Source organism: Miniopterus natalensis, chromosome 11 (genome assembly GCF_054644295.1).
Source record: "Miniopterus natalensis isolate mMinNat1 chromosome 11, mMinNat1.hap1, whole genome shotgun sequence".
In the NCBI taxonomy this organism is placed as follows: domain Eukaryota; kingdom Metazoa; phylum Chordata; class Mammalia; order Chiroptera; family Miniopteridae; genus Miniopterus; species Miniopterus natalensis.
This window is the reverse complement of record NC_142091.1, coordinates 67,848,533-67,869,223: the sequence shown is the minus strand read 5'-3', so window position 1 is coordinate 67,869,223 and position 20,691 is coordinate 67,848,533. Positions and strand designations below refer to the sequence as shown.

The 20,691-nt window shown below is 52.8% G+C and overlaps 1 protein-coding gene across 2 annotated transcripts; it reads left to right on the top strand.

Moving 5' to 3' along the window:
- Window positions 1-2,485: 2,485 nt before the first annotated feature.
- On the top strand, window positions 2,486-18,662 carry SPI1 (Spi-1 proto-oncogene). 2 transcript variants are annotated; one of them, XM_016203975.2, is made up of 5 exons: window positions 2,486-2,554; window positions 5,023-5,119; window positions 16,456-16,643; window positions 17,732-17,894; window positions 18,343-18,662. In XM_016203975.2, exons 1-5 carry the CDS (start codon window positions 2,510-2,512, stop codon window positions 18,660-18,662), a joined length of 813 nt encoding a protein of 270 aa, XP_016059461.1. In that variant the 5' UTR covers window positions 2,486-2,509. The 2 variants fall into 2 exon arrangements, with proteins under 2 accessions (XP_016059461.1, XP_016059459.1); XM_016203973.2 differs by having other exon boundaries at window positions 5,020-5,119.
- Window positions 18,663-20,691: the final 2,029 nt, after the last annotated feature.

The window sequence follows — 20,691 nt, the reverse complement described above, 5'->3', positions numbered from 1 at the left end:
GCTTCCTTACTCAGGACTCCTGGGCTTGGCCAGACTTGGAACAATGGAATCTCTGTCTTCTCCTGGGGTCTCCTGAGACTCAGGCCTCGGAAACACACAGCCGACCTGGTTTGCTGCCTGCAGCACAGAGAACAGCAGCACACTCCCTGCCTACGCACAGCGGAGGCTCCACAGTCTCCCCTGGATGCAGCCCAGGCTCCTCGGCTTGACAGTCAAGGCCCTTCCCTTTCCTCCCCTGTCCTGCTTCCAGCCACAAAGGTGGAGGCTCACTGTTCCCCTGTTCTTTCCCACCTCCTTGCCTTTGCTCAGGCTGGTTCCTCAGCCAGCCTATGCCCTCTCCCTTACATGCTTTCCTCCCATGGTCCTGACCGAATTCATTGTTCCTCACTGTACCTAGCACCTCCCCAAAGAGCTATATATGTGTTTACATGTCTATATCTGCAGGCCTGCGAGCTCCTGGAGGCCCAGAGTATGCCTCATTCATGTTTGTGCCCAGCACATGGAAGACCCTCAATAAAAAGTTAGTGATTAAATGAACGAGTTAGTAGATAAATAAGCATTAAAACCAAGACAATAATGAGTGAATGAATGAATGAATGAATGAAGACATCAAGCAGGACCTGGTTCTCATGGAGCAGACCCACCTTCACAGGCATTCAGTTAGCTGGGACTCTACCTTCTCCATAGGGAAGTGGACAGGGAGGGATGGAGCTGATGCCGAGTCAGCCTGCCTCTCTCCTCCTCTTGGGGAGGGGCTGGGTCAGGTTCCTAGGATGTCTTAGGAACTTGTGATCTGGACCCCTTGGAGAGTCCCAAGTGTGGATACAAAAAGTCAGTGAAGATGGAAGTGATCTAATGGTGAACCCAGACCTGTGATCTCTGGTCTTGGCTGCCAGTGAAGAAACACTTGGGGGCTTGGGGTTCCACTGACAGGAAAGAGGTGAGCTGGTCTTAGCAGCGAGAGGATATAAAGCAAGGGGTTCAGCTACACCGGGGAGGAAACTGGACTCACCAGAGATCAATGGATCTAAACATGTCTCTATTCATCTCTCTGCCCTCCAGACTAGATCAGGAGCTCTCTGAAGGCAGGGATCTATCCAATACTTTTCTATTTTCCAAGCACTCAGCACAGAGCCTGGAACTCTACTAATACTGGCAGGATGCACAGATACAAGGGTGAGTAATGATGAAATGACGGATGACAGGACGGACGGCTAGGTGGACGGGTGGACAGATGGATGAATGGATGATTGGATAGGTGGGGGGAGACATGAAGAGGTGGATGGATGGATGAGTAGTAGATGGACAAATGGACTAATGGGTGAACAGATTGATAGCTGGATATACAGTAGATAAACAAAGGAAATGTAGATTGATGGATTCATAACAGATGAATGGGCTGATCTATGAACAGACAGACAGATAGATAGACAAGGAGATAACCAGATGGGTAAATGGGTGAATGGACTAACAGATAAATGAATGGGCCGTTGGATAAACTGATAGATAAATGAATGTATGGCTGACTTAATGGATGGATAGATGGATGGACAAATAGACAAACAAATGGGTGGGAAAATAGGTGAGTGAATGGACAAAGAAAGGTTAGTAAACTAGGAAAACTAGGTTGATATTCAGACATTGGCAAGGGGTGAGGAAACAGAAATCTGGGCTGGGATTAGAGCCTCCAAGGATTTGGAAGAAGCAGTGATATGCAGGAAGCTGGGACAGGTGAGGTAGAAGGAGAGCTCATGGGAAGGGACTGGGGGTGGGGGGCAAGAAGCACACTGTGCTGAGGACCCTGCCCCGGAGCCCAGCCCCAGGCTGGTGGAACCTAGGGGTCGGGGGCCTTAGGCCTCGGAAGAGCCAGGCCTGGCAGTCTGCTGGATCAGAGCCCTTAGCCAGCCAGGCTGATCCCAGAAAGTGGAGGCCCCAAGAGGCCATCCCTACCAGCTCTGACCCCAAAGAAGTGACTACTGGCCACATGTGAGGTCTCAAGAGAAGTAAACATTTGTGGGGTTAGGGGTTAGAGCCTCAACACAGCCCGGGGGCAGCAAAGGCCTCCCTGTGGTAGAGCTAGCCTTTCTCCCTCCCACTCTTCCTCCCCACCTCAGTCCCCAAGGCAGCCCCTCACAGTCCCAGCTTCCTCTGGGCAGGGGGCCTGGCCCCCACAGCCTCCCAGGCCAGCCCCTGGAACACCACCTGCCCCAGTGGCGAGGGACTTCCTGTAGCGCAAGAGATTTATGCAAACGGGCTGGGGCGGTGATGTCACCCCAAGGGGACTATCTTCCAGTGGCAGGCCCTTCGATAAAATCAGGAACTTGCGCTGGCCTTGCAATGTCAAGGGAGGGGGCTCACCCAGGGCTCCTGTAGCTCAGGGGGCAGGCCTGAGCCCTGCGCCCGCCTGAGTCAGTCTAGCCCCTGACGGGGCTTCCTATCCCAAGGGGCTCCGCACTGGGCCCCACCGAGGCAGGGGACCTGGGACCTGACCGGCTCGGAGCTCGGCTGGATGTTACAGGCGTGCAAAATGGAAGGGTTTCCCCTCGTCCCCCCTGTGAGTACTGGGACTTCTCCACCAGCCCAGCCTGTGGCCCTCGGACGCCCGCCCGCCTGCCCACCAGCCCGCCAGCCCACTGGCCGCCCTCCGGGCTTGCTATCAGTGGGAAGCTGGTGTTTCCTCCCTGGGGCTCCTGGCCTGAGAGCCAGCGAGGGGGCCATTGGGTCCTCAGAGCATGCCCTGGCAGGCTGCGGGCTGGGCCCATGGGGGGCTGTGATCGGTGGGGCCTGAACGGTTATTTATAGATGGGGCTGGGTGGCAGGCCTGAGCTCCAGGGCAGGGTGCTGGGCCGAGGATGGGGATGGTGGCGACAGAGAGGCGGTAGAGGAGGGGATGGGGAGGCCGGCATGGGGGGAAGCCAGTCCCTAGGACAGTAAAGCCTTGAGAGCAGGAGGCAATGGGCCAGAGGTCTCGGCCATGGCCTGGGAGCTCCTGGAGACTGAGGCTGCTAAAAGCCTGGGTCTCCAGTGCCCAGCCTGGGGCCTGGCACAGAGGACATGGTTGTTGACCAAAGGGTCTGGGCCTAGGGCCCGCAGGTCCCCAAGAGGCAGGGGCAGGGGCCAGGGGTGGGGCAGAGACTAGGGCTGCAGTTAGGGTTGGGGCTAGGGCTGGGGATCAGGGAGAAGAGGGAGGGGGCTGGGGTTGGAGACATCCTGGGGCTGAGATTGGGGCTGGGGTAGGACCTGGTCGAGTGTTGGACTGGAGTTAGGGCAGGGGCTGAGTCTGGGCCAGGGACAGACTGGAGGTGAAGAACAGGACTAGGGGACCCCAGGAAGGACAGGGCAGCAGGCTGGGGCAGCTCCCCACTGTCCCTGCTCTGGATGATAGTTGCAGCCTTAGGTGGGTGTCAGACTCAGCTCCTCTGAAAGAGTCCCTTTCTTTTTCTCACTCCATCTCCGCAGCAAGGGTGGGGAGCCCTAGGGGGCCGGGAAGGGTTAGGCAGGGCCTGCCCACCTGACTCAGCTTTCCCGGACTAGAGGCAGCTCCCTGCCCCCCACCCCAGCCGCCCACCCCAGCTACCAGCCGCAGCCCGAGGGAGGCACCATAGCCCTGGCATCCTGCTGCCCAGCTGCCCTGCCTGAAAACCCGGTGCTGGGCTCCCGGCCTCCTCACTTGCCCTGACAGCACCAGCCAGCTAGCTCCCTGACCCGGCCCTGTCCCACCCTTCCCCGACCTGGGACCAAGAAGGTGGGGGGCCAGCAGGGGTTGATGGAGGTGGTCCCCGGAAGAGCCAACTTTGTCTCAAGAAAGCAGTAGGCTCACGGACTTGACCACCCTATCTCTGACCCTTGACCTCCAATCCCTAAACTCCAGATAGAGAGGGGCTGGAGGCACATCTTGGGCTCCGATACCTAACCCTTCAGCCCCCCTCCCAGCCCAGGGGCGACTCTGAGTACTCCTGGGAGGGGAGGTGGGCTCCCGAGGCAGCCCTGGCCCCCAACCCAAGCCCTGAGAGCCAGAGTAACTGTTGTGCAATCCTTGGGCACACGCTTCGGGGTGGGGAGAGACCTGATGACTGCTGAGAAGACTGGGTGTGCATGTCCCTGTGCCTGTGCCAGTGAGTGAGGGGGAGGAGGGGGGAGGGGGGGAGGAGGGACGGGAGGAACCCAGTGAGGGTGTCACAAAGAGGATGGATGAGGGGCAATGAGGGGAATCAAGACTCTGGCCATCCCATGGCCCCCAAAGCCTGCTGGGTGAGCGCTGTGAAACCCATCCGTGTGAACAGCCGTTGGGGTGGCCCCGAGCAGGCCGGGGCTGGGCACAGGCTGTGAGAGGGAATGCGGGGCGGGGCGGGGCTGTGGAGGCTGTGGCAGGACAGGCATGTGTGCGTGAGGGCCAGTGTGCAGGCAGAACGTCGTGACTGTGGGGGATGGAAGTTCGAAGGCGAGTTTAAGGTGCTTGAAGGCAAGCGTGCGGCTGTGCGTGCGAATCGGTGGCTGTGCGGGCCTCCAGTGAGTGTCTGTGTGTATGTGACCACATGTGCATGTGGACATGAGTGATCTTTAGTGAGTGCGAGAGGACCTGTGGGCGTGAGTGGCTACGTGGGATGTGGGTGTGAATGTGTCATGGGAACTGCGTGTCTGTTTCGGGGCTGAAGGTGCACCAGTGTGTAGTGAGAGGGTGCCTTTGAGACTGGCTCAAGAGTGGGGTGCGGGTGTGAGGGTGCAGTGACTGTGAAGAGGGTGGGGTGGGGGTGGAGGGAGGTGGTGCTCTCCCTTCAGCCCTGGTCTTCTTTTGACCTCCGACCTCCAGGGTCCCTGTCACTCCCTTTCTGCAGGAGCCAAGGCTCCTGCTCTCTCCTGGGTCCCTGCTCCCACTGAGTGGTCTCTCCCAGACCCAAGCAGAGAGAGCCCAATGCAGCTGCTCATTCTGGGAAGATGATGTGGCCCCAACATGCTGGGGGCTGCAAACCTGGCTAGGGCCTCCCCACCAGTCTGAGGCCTGACACCCTCCTCTCTCAGCAGCCATCGGAAGACCTGGTTCCCTATGACACAGATCTGTACCAACGCCAAACACACGAATACTACCCCTATCTCAGCAGTGATGGAGAAAGCCACAGTGGTGAGTACAGGGCCCTCCCGCCCCACTTCCCCAGCCCGGTCTGGGTGCCTGAGTGATTCCTGGAGTCTGGAGAGAAAGAAAAGAAGAAATGGTTGCCAGGGATTCTTTGGAATTCTGAGAATCGGATCAAGCTAGTTCCTAAACCTCCACACTCCCGCGCACCCCACACCCCACACCCCAGCCTCCGTTTATTGAGCATCTTTGGAGCACCATGGCAGGAAGTCAGCTTCTTTCACATTTATCTTCTTGTCCAGTCCTTGTGGTCTTTTTACAAATGAGGAAACAGGCTTAGGAAGCTAAGTGATTTGGACAAGGTCGCACAGCTGGTCAGGGAACCCGGGTGTCTGCTCCAGGTCCAGTGCTTCTCCCTCTCTGCTCCCCCCAATTTCTCCTTCCTCCTCTGTTCTTGTCACCCCCTTACCCCGAACTGCTGGTGCAGGCCCACTCCCTGCTGTGTAGCTAGCAGCATTTCTTAACCTCTATTGGCCCTTGGGGCCAGATAATTCTATGTTGTGAAGCTTGTCCTGTACATCGTGAGATATTAGTGATATCCCTTGCTCTTACCCACTAGGTGCCGGTAGGACCACCAATCACGATAACCAAATGTGTCTCCACACATTTTGGAATGTTCCCTGGGGGGGCAGAACGACCCTAATTTGACAATTGCTGGGGTAAAGGTGGCTCTGAGGATCCCCTTATTCAGCAGGGGCTAAAGCCCCCTGTTTGCAGGGTGGGGGTGAGAATGGAGCCTGGGCTCGGAAACCCTTCTGTCTGGGTGCACCTGCTCACCCCAAGGCCCAGCTTCGATCCCAGAGCATATTCGGGGGGGGCGGGGAGAGGGGCAGAGAGAGAGGTATTAGGTGCGGGGACCTGGGCGGTAGGCTGGGAGTGGGTCTGGCATATTGATGGAGACACCCCTGAAGCAAAGGTGATGCAGCCTAGTTAATGGGTCCTCACTGGGGTTCTGGGACCTGGGCAGGCCCAGAGGCAGAGTCACTCTGGGTGTCCCAGCTGAGCAAGGTTTCACACTTGAAGGCCACACCTGGGGGCCAGTCACACCTGTAGCTCCATTCTGCAGGCACATCTGTGGAGTCTCACCCTGATAGCCACAAGGGGTGCCGCGTGCGGAGAGACCTTACTTAGGGCTCTCATAGCTGCTGCCAAACCTTGCGAACAGCGTCACCTGGAGCCCACGCCTGGCAGCTGTTATAAAGACCATACCTGGAAGCCCTGTCTTGGGAGGAGGTGGTGGATGGACCTCAAGGCCACATCAGGGAACCCACGGGCTTCTTTCAGAAACCCAGGGCTGGAAGGGCTTTAAAATACTCTCTTTTCCATCCTTTGAAACTGACTTATAGTTCTACAAGAAGTGCATCCTCTCTGTGGAAAACCCAGGCAATTTAGAGAGAAAGTCTCCCTCACCCAAATCTACCCCAGCACCCCTAGTGGGGACGGGGTCTCCTAGCAGTCAGCACTGAGACTGTCCCTCTGGGCTTGAGGACTGGCGCCCCCTGGTGGCTCCAGGCAGCAGGGTAGCTTGGTTCCAGCAAGTTCTGGACTGCCTTGGACTCCTTCCAGCATTAGGGATCCTTTCGCTTGGGGCCTGGCGCCCTCCCAGTTTCACTGGGTTCAGGAGCACTTCCTTTGGGTCTACTGAAGCCTCAGTTTTCCCTCCTGTAATGTGTAATGCGGCGATTCTGTTCAGATATTTAGAAATGAGCTAGGCATGGGGCTGGCTGATGGAGGGGCTTTAGAGAAAGCCTGTTCTTTCCTGGCTCAGTGCCCAGACGGATCCCTTATATCTGGGTGGGGCTCTATCAATGACTCCTGATTAGATGCCTGAGCGCCCCGTTTGGGTCCTGAAGGCTCAGTGTCTTCAGAGACTCCTCCAGTGTCCCCACGTGCCCCAGCCCCTACTCCTCTAGGCATCTGATCGGGCGCCCCCTCCTAATACCTGTTGGAAGGTATTATCTGAAGGCTCAAGAGTAGAGACACCCCCACATCCTCCCCCCAGTTCTTGTATGTTTCTTGGTCTAAGTTTTAGGCAGTGAGGCTTAGTGAGAAGGCACTGGAGCCGGACTTAAGTCTAGGCCTGCGTCCATCACTCACCACTGTGTAGCCTTAGAGAAAGTGGCAATCTCTCTGAGACCCTGTTTCCTCATCTATAAAATCGAGGACATGAAAATACCACCTAGAGTGGTGATGATTAAACAAGGCGATGCAGGGAATGTCTGAGCTCATGTACTGAGTACCAGGCTGGTAAGCTTTCAGGCTTTGCTGCCTCCCCCAGGCAGCTGGAGAGAGGGAGAAGCGCAGAGGACTCTGGGACAGATCAACCGGTCAGCCAGCCACCCATCCACCCAACACCTGTTGTCCAACCCATTGTCTACAGATCCACCAAACAGCCTCTGACTGTATGCGATGCACCAGACACTGTTCTAGGCACTGGAGGCTCTACTCTAAAGCGACAAGACAGACAAGGCCACTCCTCCCATGGAGCTGTGTTCCAGTGAGGGAGAGAGACAGTAGATAAGCAGGCATGTAATCATCAGTTCTATAAAAAGCAGAGTAATGCAATGTGGCATGTTTGTGTGGGGGCCACTTTAATGTGGGTGGTCAGGGAGGGCCTCTGAGGAGGTGAGAGTTGAGTGGACATCTGAGTGAAGAGAAGGAACTTGCATGCAAAGGCGGGGGGGGGACAGGGTGTTCTAGGTAGGGGGCCAGAGTAGCACGGGGTAGCGGGTGGAGATAAAATGAAAACGGAGTCTGCAGGGGGCAGACCACACAGGGCCTGAAGGCCATGGTGGGAGTTTGAATTTTATCCTACCAGCAATAGGAGTCATTGGAGGTTTAGAGCAGGAAAATGGCATAATCTGAATAACCTACTTTGTGTGTGTGTGGTGAAAAAATAATAAATTTTAAAATTTTAATTATTAAAATAACAAATACTCATTGCAAAAATCTAAAAAAATAGAACAGTATATTAAATAAAATATTTCCCTCTTCCCACCCTCACTCTTCCCACTGAGAGCACCTCAGTCTATCCTTGCGGACATTTTACTTTACACATATAATCCTGTAGGTTTGTAAATATTTGAATACACACATGCATAGTCTATTTTTAAAAAATATGTCTTTATTGATTTCAGAGAGAGGAAGGGAGGGGGGAGAAAGAGATAGAAACATCAATGATGAGAGAGTCCCCTACTGGGGATCAAGCCCGCAACCAGGGCACATGCCCTGACCAGGAATGGAACCGTGACCTCCTGGATCCTAGGTCTACGCTCAACCGCTGAGCCACGCCCGGCCGGGCCCGTGCATAGTCTATTCGTTCAGAAATGGAATTGTGCTATCACACTGCTCTATTTGCTATTTTTTACTTAAACTTATAGAATTTTTTCATGACATACATAGCATATCAGAGATAGATTATAATTGTGGCTCAGTTGGTTGGGCATCATCACTGAAAGGTTGTTGGTTCAATTCCTGGTCAAGGCTCATCCCCAGGTTGTGGGCTTCATCCCCAGTAGGGGGCATGCAGGAGGCAACTGATCAATGTTTCTCTCTCTCTCCCTCTCCCCTTCTCTCTCTCTAAAAATCAATTTTAAAAATCTTAAAAAAATTTATTTTTCCAGTGCTATGTAAATGTATGCATGCAGATTTGAAATAGAGACTTAGAACAATTTACAAACTTTACTCATTTACAAACATTTATTGAGCACTTTCTGTACGCTAGGTGGAGATGAATCTAGCTTGATTTTTAAATTTGGGATAGTACCTATTCACCTGTACTATGAGAGACAACAATTTGGCTTTCTAGTCATTCACAATACACACACACTCACACACTTCTCCACACACCAAGATAATTACGTAGTAATTTTTTTCTTTCTTTCTAATTTTATTAATCAATTGACATATAACACTGTATGCATTTAAGGTGTTCTGCATAATGACCTCACACACATATAGAATGAAATGATTACCACAAGTTAACATCCACCACCTCGTATAGTTACAAAAAAAGTTTTTCCCTGTGATGAGAGCTTTTAAGATATACTTTCTTAGCAACTTTTAAACATACCACACAGTGGTGTTAGCTATAGTCATCATAGTGTGTTACATCCCCAGGACTTACTTATTTTATAACTGGAAATTTATGCCTTTAACCACCTTCAGCCAATTCCCCCACCCACCACCCACCCCCTGCTTCTGGCAACCACAAATCTCATCTCTGTTTCTATGAGTTGTTTTTTAAAATTCCACGTATAAGTGAGATCACACAGTATTAGTCTTTCTCGATACGGTAATTTTGTTAAATCAGCACCTGAGTTTTCCATGATTACGACCATGTGACCGTCACAGCTGAGCCACACGGCGTACTTTACCTGTATGTCTCGTCCCCGCGTTTCTGAGGGGCAGCGTAGCAAGGAGACTTCGTCCTGGGCCAGGCTGCTGGGGGTCCCACCCCCCCTCTCCGCTGATACCTGGGGTGACCACGGGCAGGTTACTTCACCTCCCTGCCCTCAGCTTTCTCTTCTACTTCACAGGATTGCTGAGAGGCTTGCACTACTGCATGTATAACGCTTAGAGCAGTGAGTGTTATACTACAGGGATTTGTTATTCTTATCAGTGCAGTTTCCGAGAAAGGCCAGGGGTAAGGTTTTGTGGTTGTTTGTTTTACCCCGTGTCTTTCATCTCTGCTCTCATTTGATTAACGGCAGCCTGGCCGGGTATAAATCTGGGTTAAAAATCATTTTTCCCTTAGAAATGTGAAAGCGTTTCTCTCCTGCCTTCTGGTTTTCTTAGGAAGCCGATGCCTTTCCACACCCTCGTTTTGGAATGTAAGCTATTGTTTGTTTTTTGTTTTGTTTTGACTCTCTGGAAGTTTATAGCAGCTTCTCCCAGTCTCTAGCAGCTCCACTGAATAGGCTTTTGAAAGGATTACTTTGGCTGCTGTGCGGAGAGCAGATGGGGAGGAGGCAAGCATAGGATCAGGGAGAAAGCAGAGCAGGAAAGTGCTGGAGCGGTCAGGCAAGAGGGGACGGGGCTTGGACAGGGGTGGTGGCTGTAGAGAGGAAGGCGTGGACAGACCCAGGGTGGATTTTTAAAGGCAGGGCTCACAGAATTTGCTATTTGTTATGATTATTTTTCAACTGTGGTGAAATACCCATAATCGAAAGTTTACTATCATAACAATTTTTAAGTGTACAGTTCAGTGGCAGCACGAACACTCAAGCTGTTGTGGGACTATTGCCGTCATCCATCTCCAGAGCTCTTTCATCCTGTAAGAGTGAAACTCTGTCCTCATGAAACACTAGCCCCCCATTGCCCCTCCCCTCAGCCCCTGGCAGCCACCATTCTACTTTCTGTTTCTCTACATTAGGCACCGCATATGAGTGAAATAACACAGCATTCGTCCTTTGTGTTTGGTTTATTTCATTCAGCATAATGTCCTCAAGGTTCATCCATGTCGCAGCCTGTGTCAGAATTTCTTTCCTTTTTTAGGGCTCAATAATATTCCACTGATGTATATATTACATTCTGTTCATCCATTCCTCTGTCAGTGGACACCTAGGGTGCTTTTAGCTATTGTTAATAATGTTGTTGTGAACATAGGTATACAGATATCTCTTCCAGTCCTGCTTCTTTTTTTTAATTATTATTAAATGTTTGTATTGATTTCAGAGAGAGGAAGGGAGAGGGAGAGAGAGAAAGAAAAACATCAATGATGAGAGAGTCATTGATCAGCTGCCCCCTGCACGCCCCCTGCTGGGGATCGAGCCCGCAACCCGGGCCTGTGCCCTGACTGGGAATCGAACCAGGATCTCCTGGATCATAGGTCGATGCTTAATCACTGAGCCATGCCAGCTGGGCTTCCCGGTTCTTTTTGATCTATACTCAGAAGTGGAATTTCTGGATCATATGGAAATTGTATTTTTTAACTTTTTGAGGAACCACCATACTGTTTCCCACAGTGGCGGCACCATTTTCCATTCCCACCAGCAGCGCACAAGTGTTCCAATTTCTCTATATCCTCGACAACACTTGTCATTTTCTGTTTTGGGATAAGAGCTGTCCTCCCAGTTTTGACAGGATTTGCTATTTGTGATGGGATTGGTAAAGGAAATAGAGTTCCAGAGTATGGCTCCTTCTCTCCATTTACCCATCTTTCCATACACTCTTTTATTCTTTCATACCACTAACCATCGGCCAACTTATTCACACATCAACCTAATCATCCACTCGCTCACCTTTCCAATTGTCCTTCCCTTTACCTACGAAACCCTCCATCCATCTCCCACTGACTTATCCATCCAATAAATATATATAAGCATCTTTCATATTCCAGGCACATTGCGAGGTGCTGCAGAATGAATGAAACTCAGGTCCTGACAGATTTGTCTTTGCAACAAGGGAAATAACTAAAGCCCCCAAAACTAAGATCCAAGGTAGAGAGGAACAAGTACCGTGAAACGTGGAGCTTTCTGCTCTGGACCCTCAGTTTCTATCTCCGAGCAATTTGCAGGAGGCTGGCCTTCAGGAGCCGTTGTCCAATGGTCTGTGATTTCCTGAGAAGGTTTCTTTTCAGCTCTTGCTTTCTTAATTCCTCATCTCCTTCCTCTGTCTTGTTCTTACTTCTGCTCCCCTGGGGGAGCCCTGGCTTCGGCTGGGGTTTCTGCTCTGAGGAGATAAGGTCAACTAAATGACACTTAAGGCTTGAATTTTTGTGTGTGGGAAAGTTGTTTTGAATTTTATTTTATTTTAGTCCTGGTGACATACAGGTGTTAATGACACCAACAAACTGAGTAAGAATACAGATGTGTGAATAGGACTTTGGTCCCAGATTGGGAGCTGGTTTAGAGGGAGGAAATGAGAGGTTTAGGTGACTGGGTTATTGCTGGCTGGCTGGCTGGCTGGCTGGCTGGCTGATGGACGGACGGACGGACGGATGGACAGATGGACGGATGGATGGATGGATGGATGGATGGATGGATGGATGGATGGATGGATAGATGTTTGGATGGATGGATGGATGTTTGGATGGATGGATGGATGGATGGATGGATGGATGGATGGATGGATGGATGTTTGGATGGATGGATGGATGGATGGATGGATGGATGGATGGATGGATGGATGGATGGATGGATGTTTGGATGGATGGATGGATGTTTGGATGGATGTTTGGATGGATGGATGGATGGATGGATGGATGGATGGATGGATGGATGGATGTTTGGATGGATGGATGTTTGGATGGATGGATGTTTGGATGGATGGATGTTTGGATGGATGGATGGATGGATGGATGGATGGATGGATGGATGGATGTTTGGATGGATGGATGGATGGATGGATGGATGGATGGATGGATGGATGTTTGGATGGATGGATGGATGTTTGGATGGATGGATGGATGGATGGATGGATGGATGGATGGATGGATGGATGTTTGGATGGATGGATGGATGGATGGATGGATGGATGGATGGATGGATGGATGGATGGATGTTTGGATGGATGTTTGGATGGATGGATGGATGGATGGATGGATGGATGGATGGATGGATGGATGGATGGATGGATGTTTGGATGGATGGATGTTTGGATGGATGGATGTTTGGATGGATGGATGTTTGGATGGATGGATGGATGGATGGATGGATGGATGGATGGATGGATGGATGGATGTTTGGATGGATGGATGGATGGATGGATGGATGGATGGATGGATGGATGGATGGATGTTTGGATGGATGGATGGATGGATGGATGGATGGATGGATGGATGGATGTTTGGATGGATGGATGTTTGGATGGATGGATGGATGGATGGATGTTTGGATGGATGGATGTTTGGATGGATGGATGGATGGATGGATGGATGGATGGATGGATGGATGGATGGATGTTTGGATGGATGGATGTTTGGATGGATGGATGGATGGATGGATGGATGGATGGATGGATGGATGTTTGGATGGATGGATGGATGGATGGATGGATGGATGGATGGATGGATGGATGGATGTTTGGATGGATGGATGGATGGATGGATGGATGGATGGATGGATGGATGGATGTTTGGATGGATGGATGGATGGATGTTTGGATGGATGGATGGATGTTTGGATGGATGGATGGATGGATGGATGGATGGATGGATGGATGGATGGATGTTTGGATAGATGGATGGATGGATGTTTGGATGGATGGATGGATGTTTGGATGGATGGATGGATGGATGGATGGATGGATGGATGTTTGGATGGATGGATGGGTAGATGTTTGGATGGATGGTTGGATGGGTGGATGTTTGGGTGGATGGATGTTTGGATGGATGGATGGATGGATAGATGTTTGGAGGGATGTTTGGATGGATGGATGAGTGGATGATGGATGATGGATGAAGCGTGGATGATGGTAAACATGCAGATGGGTAAGAGCAGTCACTGAAGTCTGTTACCATGGGTCTTAAAGCTTCATTAACAGTCTTGTTCCTCAGGGGTATGGTAGAGTGGTAAGAGCTCAGTGCCTGGAGTCATACAAAGAGAGGTTTGGATCCTGACCTTACCAATGACTGCCTGTGGACAAGGGACTTGTAATCTCTGAGTCAGTTTCCTCATGTGCAAAAGGAGGATTAATACTGTAGCACCCAGCGTGGCTCCGATGAAGGGCTACTCAAGTGCTTTGGGAAATGTTGGCCTCAGGCTGGGACCACCAGAGTGAGCCCATGGTCTCAGGTGGAACTAGAACAGGGGTAGGGAACGGGAGGGAAAGAGCAATCAGGGCCCTCCCCCACACCCGGAGAGCTGCGTGTACTCGGGGTCCCCCTAACCCCAAAGTGCAGTGGGTGTGAGGGTGGAGGGTTGATGGGTAGGACTGATGGGACATTCTGCGAAGATCTGGGTACTTCAACTCAGGTAGGGGAAGGCAGAAATGGGAAAGGCCAGGAGTGGGGCCGGAGGGCGGATTTACAGCTAAAGAGGAACCCGATGTGCTCACTAAGTCCCAGGCCCCCAAAGGGCCTGTCTCTAAGGGACAGTGCCAACTCCCCACAGCATGCGGGGAGTTTTTGGATCTCGCTCACTCACGGCAAGACGAATGTACAAATTAAGTGTTGCTTTGTTTTCCCTAAATCAGGTTTAGTGATTTTTGTGGAGGAGAGCCAGAGAAAGTCCTTAAGAGAACAGGATTCATTCATTCACGCAGGAAACATTTGTTATGTGCCTGCTGGGTCCAGGCGCAGGGACTGTGGGGCTGAACAAAAGCAGTCACTGCCATTACGGTTCATGCTGTGGCCCCAACTCCAGCCTCGGGGACAGAGTGACAGCTAGGGCCCCTAAAACTATTTCTCTGGGCCATTGACTAAGGTGACAGGAGCAGGGGGAAGAGGAGGGAATAACTGTATATAAAGCATCTGCCCTTTGCTCAATTGCGAATCCAGGCTCTTTAGAATAAACTAGTAACAGTAGTAATAATAGTAATAGATGTCGACTGAGCCTTGCTTTGTGGTAGGTTCTAGTCAAAGCACTTTGCAGGCTCATTTCATCCTCACAACAAGCCTAGGAGATGGGTGTAATTATTAGTCCCATCGTACAGGTGAGGAAACTGAGGCTGAGAAAAGTGCAGTGGCCTGCCCATGTCATATCGTGGTAAATGGCAGAGTCAGAATTTGAACCCAGCTCTGCCTGACTCCCAAATCATGCATTTCTCTCCTCTAGTTCATGTGGCCTCATAGATCTGTGAGTCTGGACTGAGGGATCAGTAACTACTCAGCCAGGTCTCCAACTTTTAGTGGGGAACTAGAGGCTCAGGGTCACATGGCAAAGCCACCTCAGAGCCCAAAAAACACATGTCATTTCTTAGGAATGTGTGAGTGTGTATATATGTTTGTGCAAGAGAGAAAAAGAAAAAGGGAGACAGACACACACACATCACACACACATGTGCACATGAGGCTGGTGGTGGTCCCCCTGCAGGGCCTTGTGCTTGTCCCTGAGACAGTGCCCTGGCCTAGCATCTCATACACTTTGGGTGACATGAGAAAATCCCTCTTGTCACTTTATCACATCTTCATCTGGATCCCAAATTGTACCCAGGAAGTCTTCAGATATGTGGCAGTTTTCGTTCCTAGAAAAGGTGCCCAGAGGAACCAGGTCGAAGACCTGCCCGAGTCCCAAGTCAGAGCTCCCTGTGGCATGTGATCATTCCCCAAACTCGAGTCCATTCCACCGCAGGCTGAAAGCACCCACGGGGGAGTTTCCAGGAAGGCCTCGGGTCCTAGCAACCTTGCTGAACAGATGCAGTTGCCCAAGGCCATGGCTTTGAGCAGCACCATGAGCCTGGACTGATTCTGGTGTGTGAAGAATGCCAGCTCTGTGGCTTTGCAGTCATACGCGTTGGCCATGTGACTAGGCTGTGTGCACGTGACTGGGGGCAGCCAGTCAGCTCAGGAACCACTGGGAGGTCTTAACTCCTAGCCTACTCTGGGGCTGGAAGTTTTACAAATGTGAACTCATTGGTAACCTCCTGATAATTATTATCCCCGTTTTACAGGTGAGTCAACTGAGGCCAGAGAGGCCCATGCATGTGCCTGAGGTCACACAGGAATTAAATGTCAGAACCACGTTTCAGACTCTGGCTCAAAAGCCTGCGGCTGCCTGGGAGGCAGAACAGAAAGGTTGTTGAGAATGCAGACTTTGCTTCAGCCCTGGGTCCCGACTGACCAGGCCTTTGACCACAGACATACTATGTGTGCAGCCTCTCCAAGCCTCAGGGTCCTCATCTATAAAATGGGGATTGTCAAATAACAAGCTGGGTCGTTAGATGGCTGATGTCAACCTGTAGCCCAGTCTGGCCCATGATAATTGCCTAATAAGATCTGGCATTCTTTTTAAAAACAATTTTTTTTTTTTATATTTAAAAAATGTGGTTTTTTTAATTGATTTTTTTAGAGAGAGAGGAAGGGAGAGGGATTGAGAGAGAGACATTGGTACGAGAGAGAAACAGATTAGTTGCCTCCCACACACATCCCAACCGGGGACTGAACCCGCAGCCTGGGCATGTGCCCTGACCAGGAATCAAGCCGGCGACCTTTTGGTGCACGGGCAAAGTGCAACCAACTGAGCCACACTGGCCAGGGCTATTGATTTTTTTGAGAGAGAGAAAGGAAGAGAGAGAGAGAGAAAAATATCGATGTGTTGTTCTGCTTACTTAGGTATTCATTGGTTGCTCCTTGTACGTGCCCTAAGGGGGCATTGAACTCGCAACCTTGGCATTCTTATTTTTTAAATGATTCTAACCCCATACTGCCCGGCTGTGCCCCACAGACCATTACTGGGACTTCCACCCGCACCACGTGCACAGTGAGTTTGAGAGCTTTGCCGAGAACCACTTCACGGAGCTGCAGAGCGTGCAGCCCCCACAGCTGCAGCAGCTCTACCGCCACATGGAGCTGGAGCAGATGCACGTGCTGGACACTCCCATGGCGCCCGCCCATGCCGGCCTCAGCCACCAGGTGGGTGCGTATGGCCCGGCCCGGCCCGGCCTGGAGGAGCCCATGGCCTGTGGTGAGGCCCAGGCTTCACAGGAAGCTGACATAGGCTCTTACTCAACTCGGCTTCCTGCCCCACAGCGCCAACGGCGGCCAGAGCCCCAACGGCTCCTCCTGACCCTCCGACTGACCTCATGACCCCATGCCCCTTATCTGCTCTCCCCCCACGATGGACAGAGCCCAGATAATCCACTCCCACTGATCCACTCGACCCCAACAGCCTTGTCATGGGCCCTCCTGACCTTTGCTGGCTCAGGAGGGCCAGCCCCTGATGGATCTGGCATCCAAGTCACTGAGCACTGACCTGCGCTGACCTTTACTGGCTCCTCCCTCTCCCCATAGATCCCTGACCCTCCTCAGCCCCACCAACCCTAGTCCCAGTCAGTGACCTCCAGTGACCTCTACCACCCCTCACTGACCTCCACTGCCCCTTCACTCACTCGTCACCCATTCACTTGGGTAGTGAACTCGTTGGCCCTCTTCACCCCCACTTCTCACCCCAGGCCACTTATAGTCCATACAGTACCTTTGTGTGTGTGAAAGAAAGAGGCCCCTTTCCTGGGCCACTCGGCCATGAACCAGGGGGCCCAGCTTGGTGGGAATTCAAGCAGCCCCTTGTCCCCACGACCTGTACCCTGTGTGTGGTGACCCTGCCTGTAACCTGGTAGACTTCCAATGTCCCCAGCCTCCTTCCAAATTTTTAAAAAATATATATATATCTTTACTGATTTCAGAGAGAGGAAAGGAGAGGGAGAGAGAGAGAGGGAAACATCAATGATGAGAGAGTCATTGATCAGCTGCCTCCTGCACGCCTCTGACTGGGGATCGAGCCCACAACTCGGGCATGTGCCCTGACCGGGAATCGAACGCCGATCGCCTGGATCCTAGGTCGACACTCCACCGCTGAGCCACGCCTGGCCGGGCCCTTCCAAATTTTTCATGGCCCCTGCTGACCTCCCCACCCTTGGCACTCCCTCTTCTCTCACTCAGTGACCCCAGTCCTGCAGCCCCGAGCTTCCGACGTCCCTCACTGACCTCAACTCTTTTTCCAGGTCTCCTACCTGCCTCGCATGTGCCTCCCATACCCTTCCCTGTCCCCGGCCCAGCCCAGCACAGATGAAGAGGAGGGTGAGCGGCAGAGTCCCCCGCTGGAGGTGTCCGATGGGGAGGCCGATGGCCTGGAGTCTGGGCCAGGCCTCCTGCATGGGGAAACAGGTAGGGGGGTCCAGCCCCAGCCCCCACGTGGTCATATCTGTGCCCCATGCCCATGCCAGCCAGGCCTACTGATGCGTTAGTCCTACCACGAGCTGAGTGTGTGGGTGTACCTGTGCGTGTGTGAACATATACCAATGTGCGTGTTCCGTGTGTCCTGGGAGCACCTATGAATGCCTATACCTATGTGAGTGTGTGAACACATGTGCATGAGAGCTGTGAGTGGACACAGGCGTCTCTGTGACAGCCTGGGCGGGTGAGTGTCTGTGCCCCTCTGCTGTGTGTGAGTGGGTGTGAGTGTGAATGTGTGTGCCAGGCAGAGGGTGGGGCAGCCGGTTTCCCCGTGGACCTCCCCCAATCCCATCCTTTCCCATACAGAACCCCCAGGGGCCCCTGTCTGGGGTGGGGGGTATGGGTCCCCAAGTTGGGGCGCTGACCACCCCACCCACAGGCAGCAAGAAGAAGATCCGCCTGTACCAGTTCCTGCTCGACCTGCTCCGCAGTGGCGACATGAAGGACAGCATCTGGTGGGTTGACAAGGATAAGGGCACCTTCCAGTTCTCGTCCAAGCACAAAGAGGCGCTGGCACACCGCTGGGGCATCCAGAAGGGCAACCGGAAGAAGATGACCTACCAGAAGATGGCCCGCGCGCTGCGCAACTACGGCAAGACGGGCGAGGTCAAGAAGGTCAAGAAGAAACTCACCTACCAGTTCAGCGGGGAGGTGCTGGGCCGCGGGAGCCTGGCGGAGCGGCGCCACCAGCCCCACTGAGCCCCGGCCAGTGACCCGCTGGGCCGGCCAGGCCTCCCTGCTGGCCATAGCATTAACCCCCACGCCGGCCCGGACACAGGGAGGGACGCTCCCGGGGGCCAGGGCAGGACTGTGGCCCGCCAGGCCTCACTACCCACTCCCTCCTCCAAGCCCCTGCCCACGCTCCCGCTTCACCTCCCTTCAGGACTCTAGCCCTAGCTCCAAAGGCGCTTGAGTGTTTGACCCCAGAAAGGGTCAGCCTGGCTTAGTACAACCAGGCGCTTCCTTGGGAGTTTGAAGTTACCATATCTGTGTAAATTGAACCTAGTTTTTAAGCATCTCCCTCCTCCCCACCCCCCTTACCTTTCCTCTTATTAAAGTTATTCTCAGTGAGTCCTCTTGCAGCACAGAAAGTCTCTTTGAAAATGGTTTGTCCACCCCCCCCACCCCCGTGTGATCTCCCCTTTTCCCATTTCTCTGTCTGGCATTTACTGAGGACCCTACCCAGTGGGGACACGAGGACACAGTGATCCACCAGGAGTTAGAGCTGTGGAAAGAACGAGTCCTCAGTTGTTATTAGGGGACTAAATCATTTAAAAGCCATCCACACCTGATAAATGGGTTTTTAAAATAGCCTCAATGAGGCTTAAACTCATAATCCTTGTGTTATGCCCCCAGTGGTGGTGGTGATGGTAACGGCCATTTGTTACATGTCAATCTTGAGAAGTGGGGTCTAATATCATCCCACTGTATAGACTGGGACACTGAAGCTCATAGAGGTCAAATAATTTGTTCAAGGTCACACAGCTGGGGTTCGGCAGGCCGCCTCGAACTCCGCGTGGGCTGCCTCCACGTGTGAGGCAGGAGGCTCCACGTGTCTGAACTGGGGTACCGTTCAGCAGAGTGGGGAGCAGGAATTAAGCCCCAGAGCTCCAGTGGGCCACCAGGCATCCTCCCAGAATCCAGGTGTCTTGCGTTCTCTGGTTCCAGGCCACAGCAGGAGAGAAACACAAAGGATGAGCCTGGAAGCCTCTAAGCTTCTTGCTCCTGACACCCAGTAGCAAGAAGTGGCACCGAGAGCCTGGGAGTGAGGAAGCTTCCCTCCGTGGCCGGCAGAGCACACAGAACCCAGATTCTGGGGCACCAGTGTTGGGCAGACACCCCGGGGCCTCTGGCTCACCGAGGCCCAAGCCTGACACTCCCTACGCGGGTCCTCAAGCCCTGAGAGAGGGCCAGTGGTGCGCAGTCCTCTTTTAAAGAAGGCTCCGGAGCATGTGGTGCGGCCGAAAAGGGGTTAAATGGCAGAAAAGAATGGATTTCTGGGTGTACAGGGACACTAAGCTTCAGCCACGCTGTGCTCCTGTGGAGAATTGCTTCCTACCGAACACGTGGGCAATAGCCTTTCCTGATAGTCAGTCTGTGAGGCCTCACCTGTAATTTGCTTCTTTCTTTGTAACAACGGGTGCCCCTGATGGGAAGGGGGGGAGGGAGGGTCAGAGATCACAGGGGAACAGTGAGGTGGGTGCACATGGGGATTGAGAACAGCCGACGGTCATTTTTGTGTGAATCCTTGTGACTTTGGCAGCAGCCAGCTCTGCCCGTGTCTTCCACTTTGGGGTGTATTTAGAGATTCACCCTCATGCCCTTGCCTGCTGCTCCCCCTCCCCCTTGGGGGATGCCAGCCCTCACTGTTGTTCCCTCCTCACCTGACCCTGGATGTGACGCACCCAGGGTCCCGCAGGTGAAGCCAGCCCAGGGCCCTGTGACCTGCGGTACCAGGTGCCAGATAATAACAGCAACCCCCCCTCAGCGTTTTCCACATGCCCCGCACTGCTCCAGCGTCTCCATAGGTAAACCCACTTCATTCACTGAACAGTCCTAGGCGGCGGGTGCTGCTATCACCAGCCCCACTTCACAGGTGAGGAAACTAAGGCACTGGGAGGTTCAGGGAGCAGCCGTGGCAGGACTCAGGGCAGCCGGGCCCCAGGCTGGCAGGGGGAAGGGCCAGGGGCCAGCCAGGAACAACGCGGCCCTAGCTTCTCCTGGAGAG

What these genes read in the sequence shown, in the direction of transcription:
- SPI1 (XM_016203973.2), top strand. Translation starts at nt 2,510, where the DNA reads ATGTTACAGGCGTGCAAAATGGAAGGGTTTCCCCTCGTCCCCCCT. An exon ending in GGTTTCCCCTCGTCCCCCCT is followed by an intron (nt 2,555 to 5,019) that starts GTGAGTACTGGG and finishes CTCCTCTCTCAG; the next exon opens with CAGCCATCGGAAGACCTGGT. An exon ending in ATGCCGGCCTCAGCCACCAG is followed by an intron (nt 16,644 to 17,731) that starts GTGGGTGCGTAT and finishes CTCTTTTTCCAG; the next exon opens with GTCTCCTACCTGCCTCGCAT.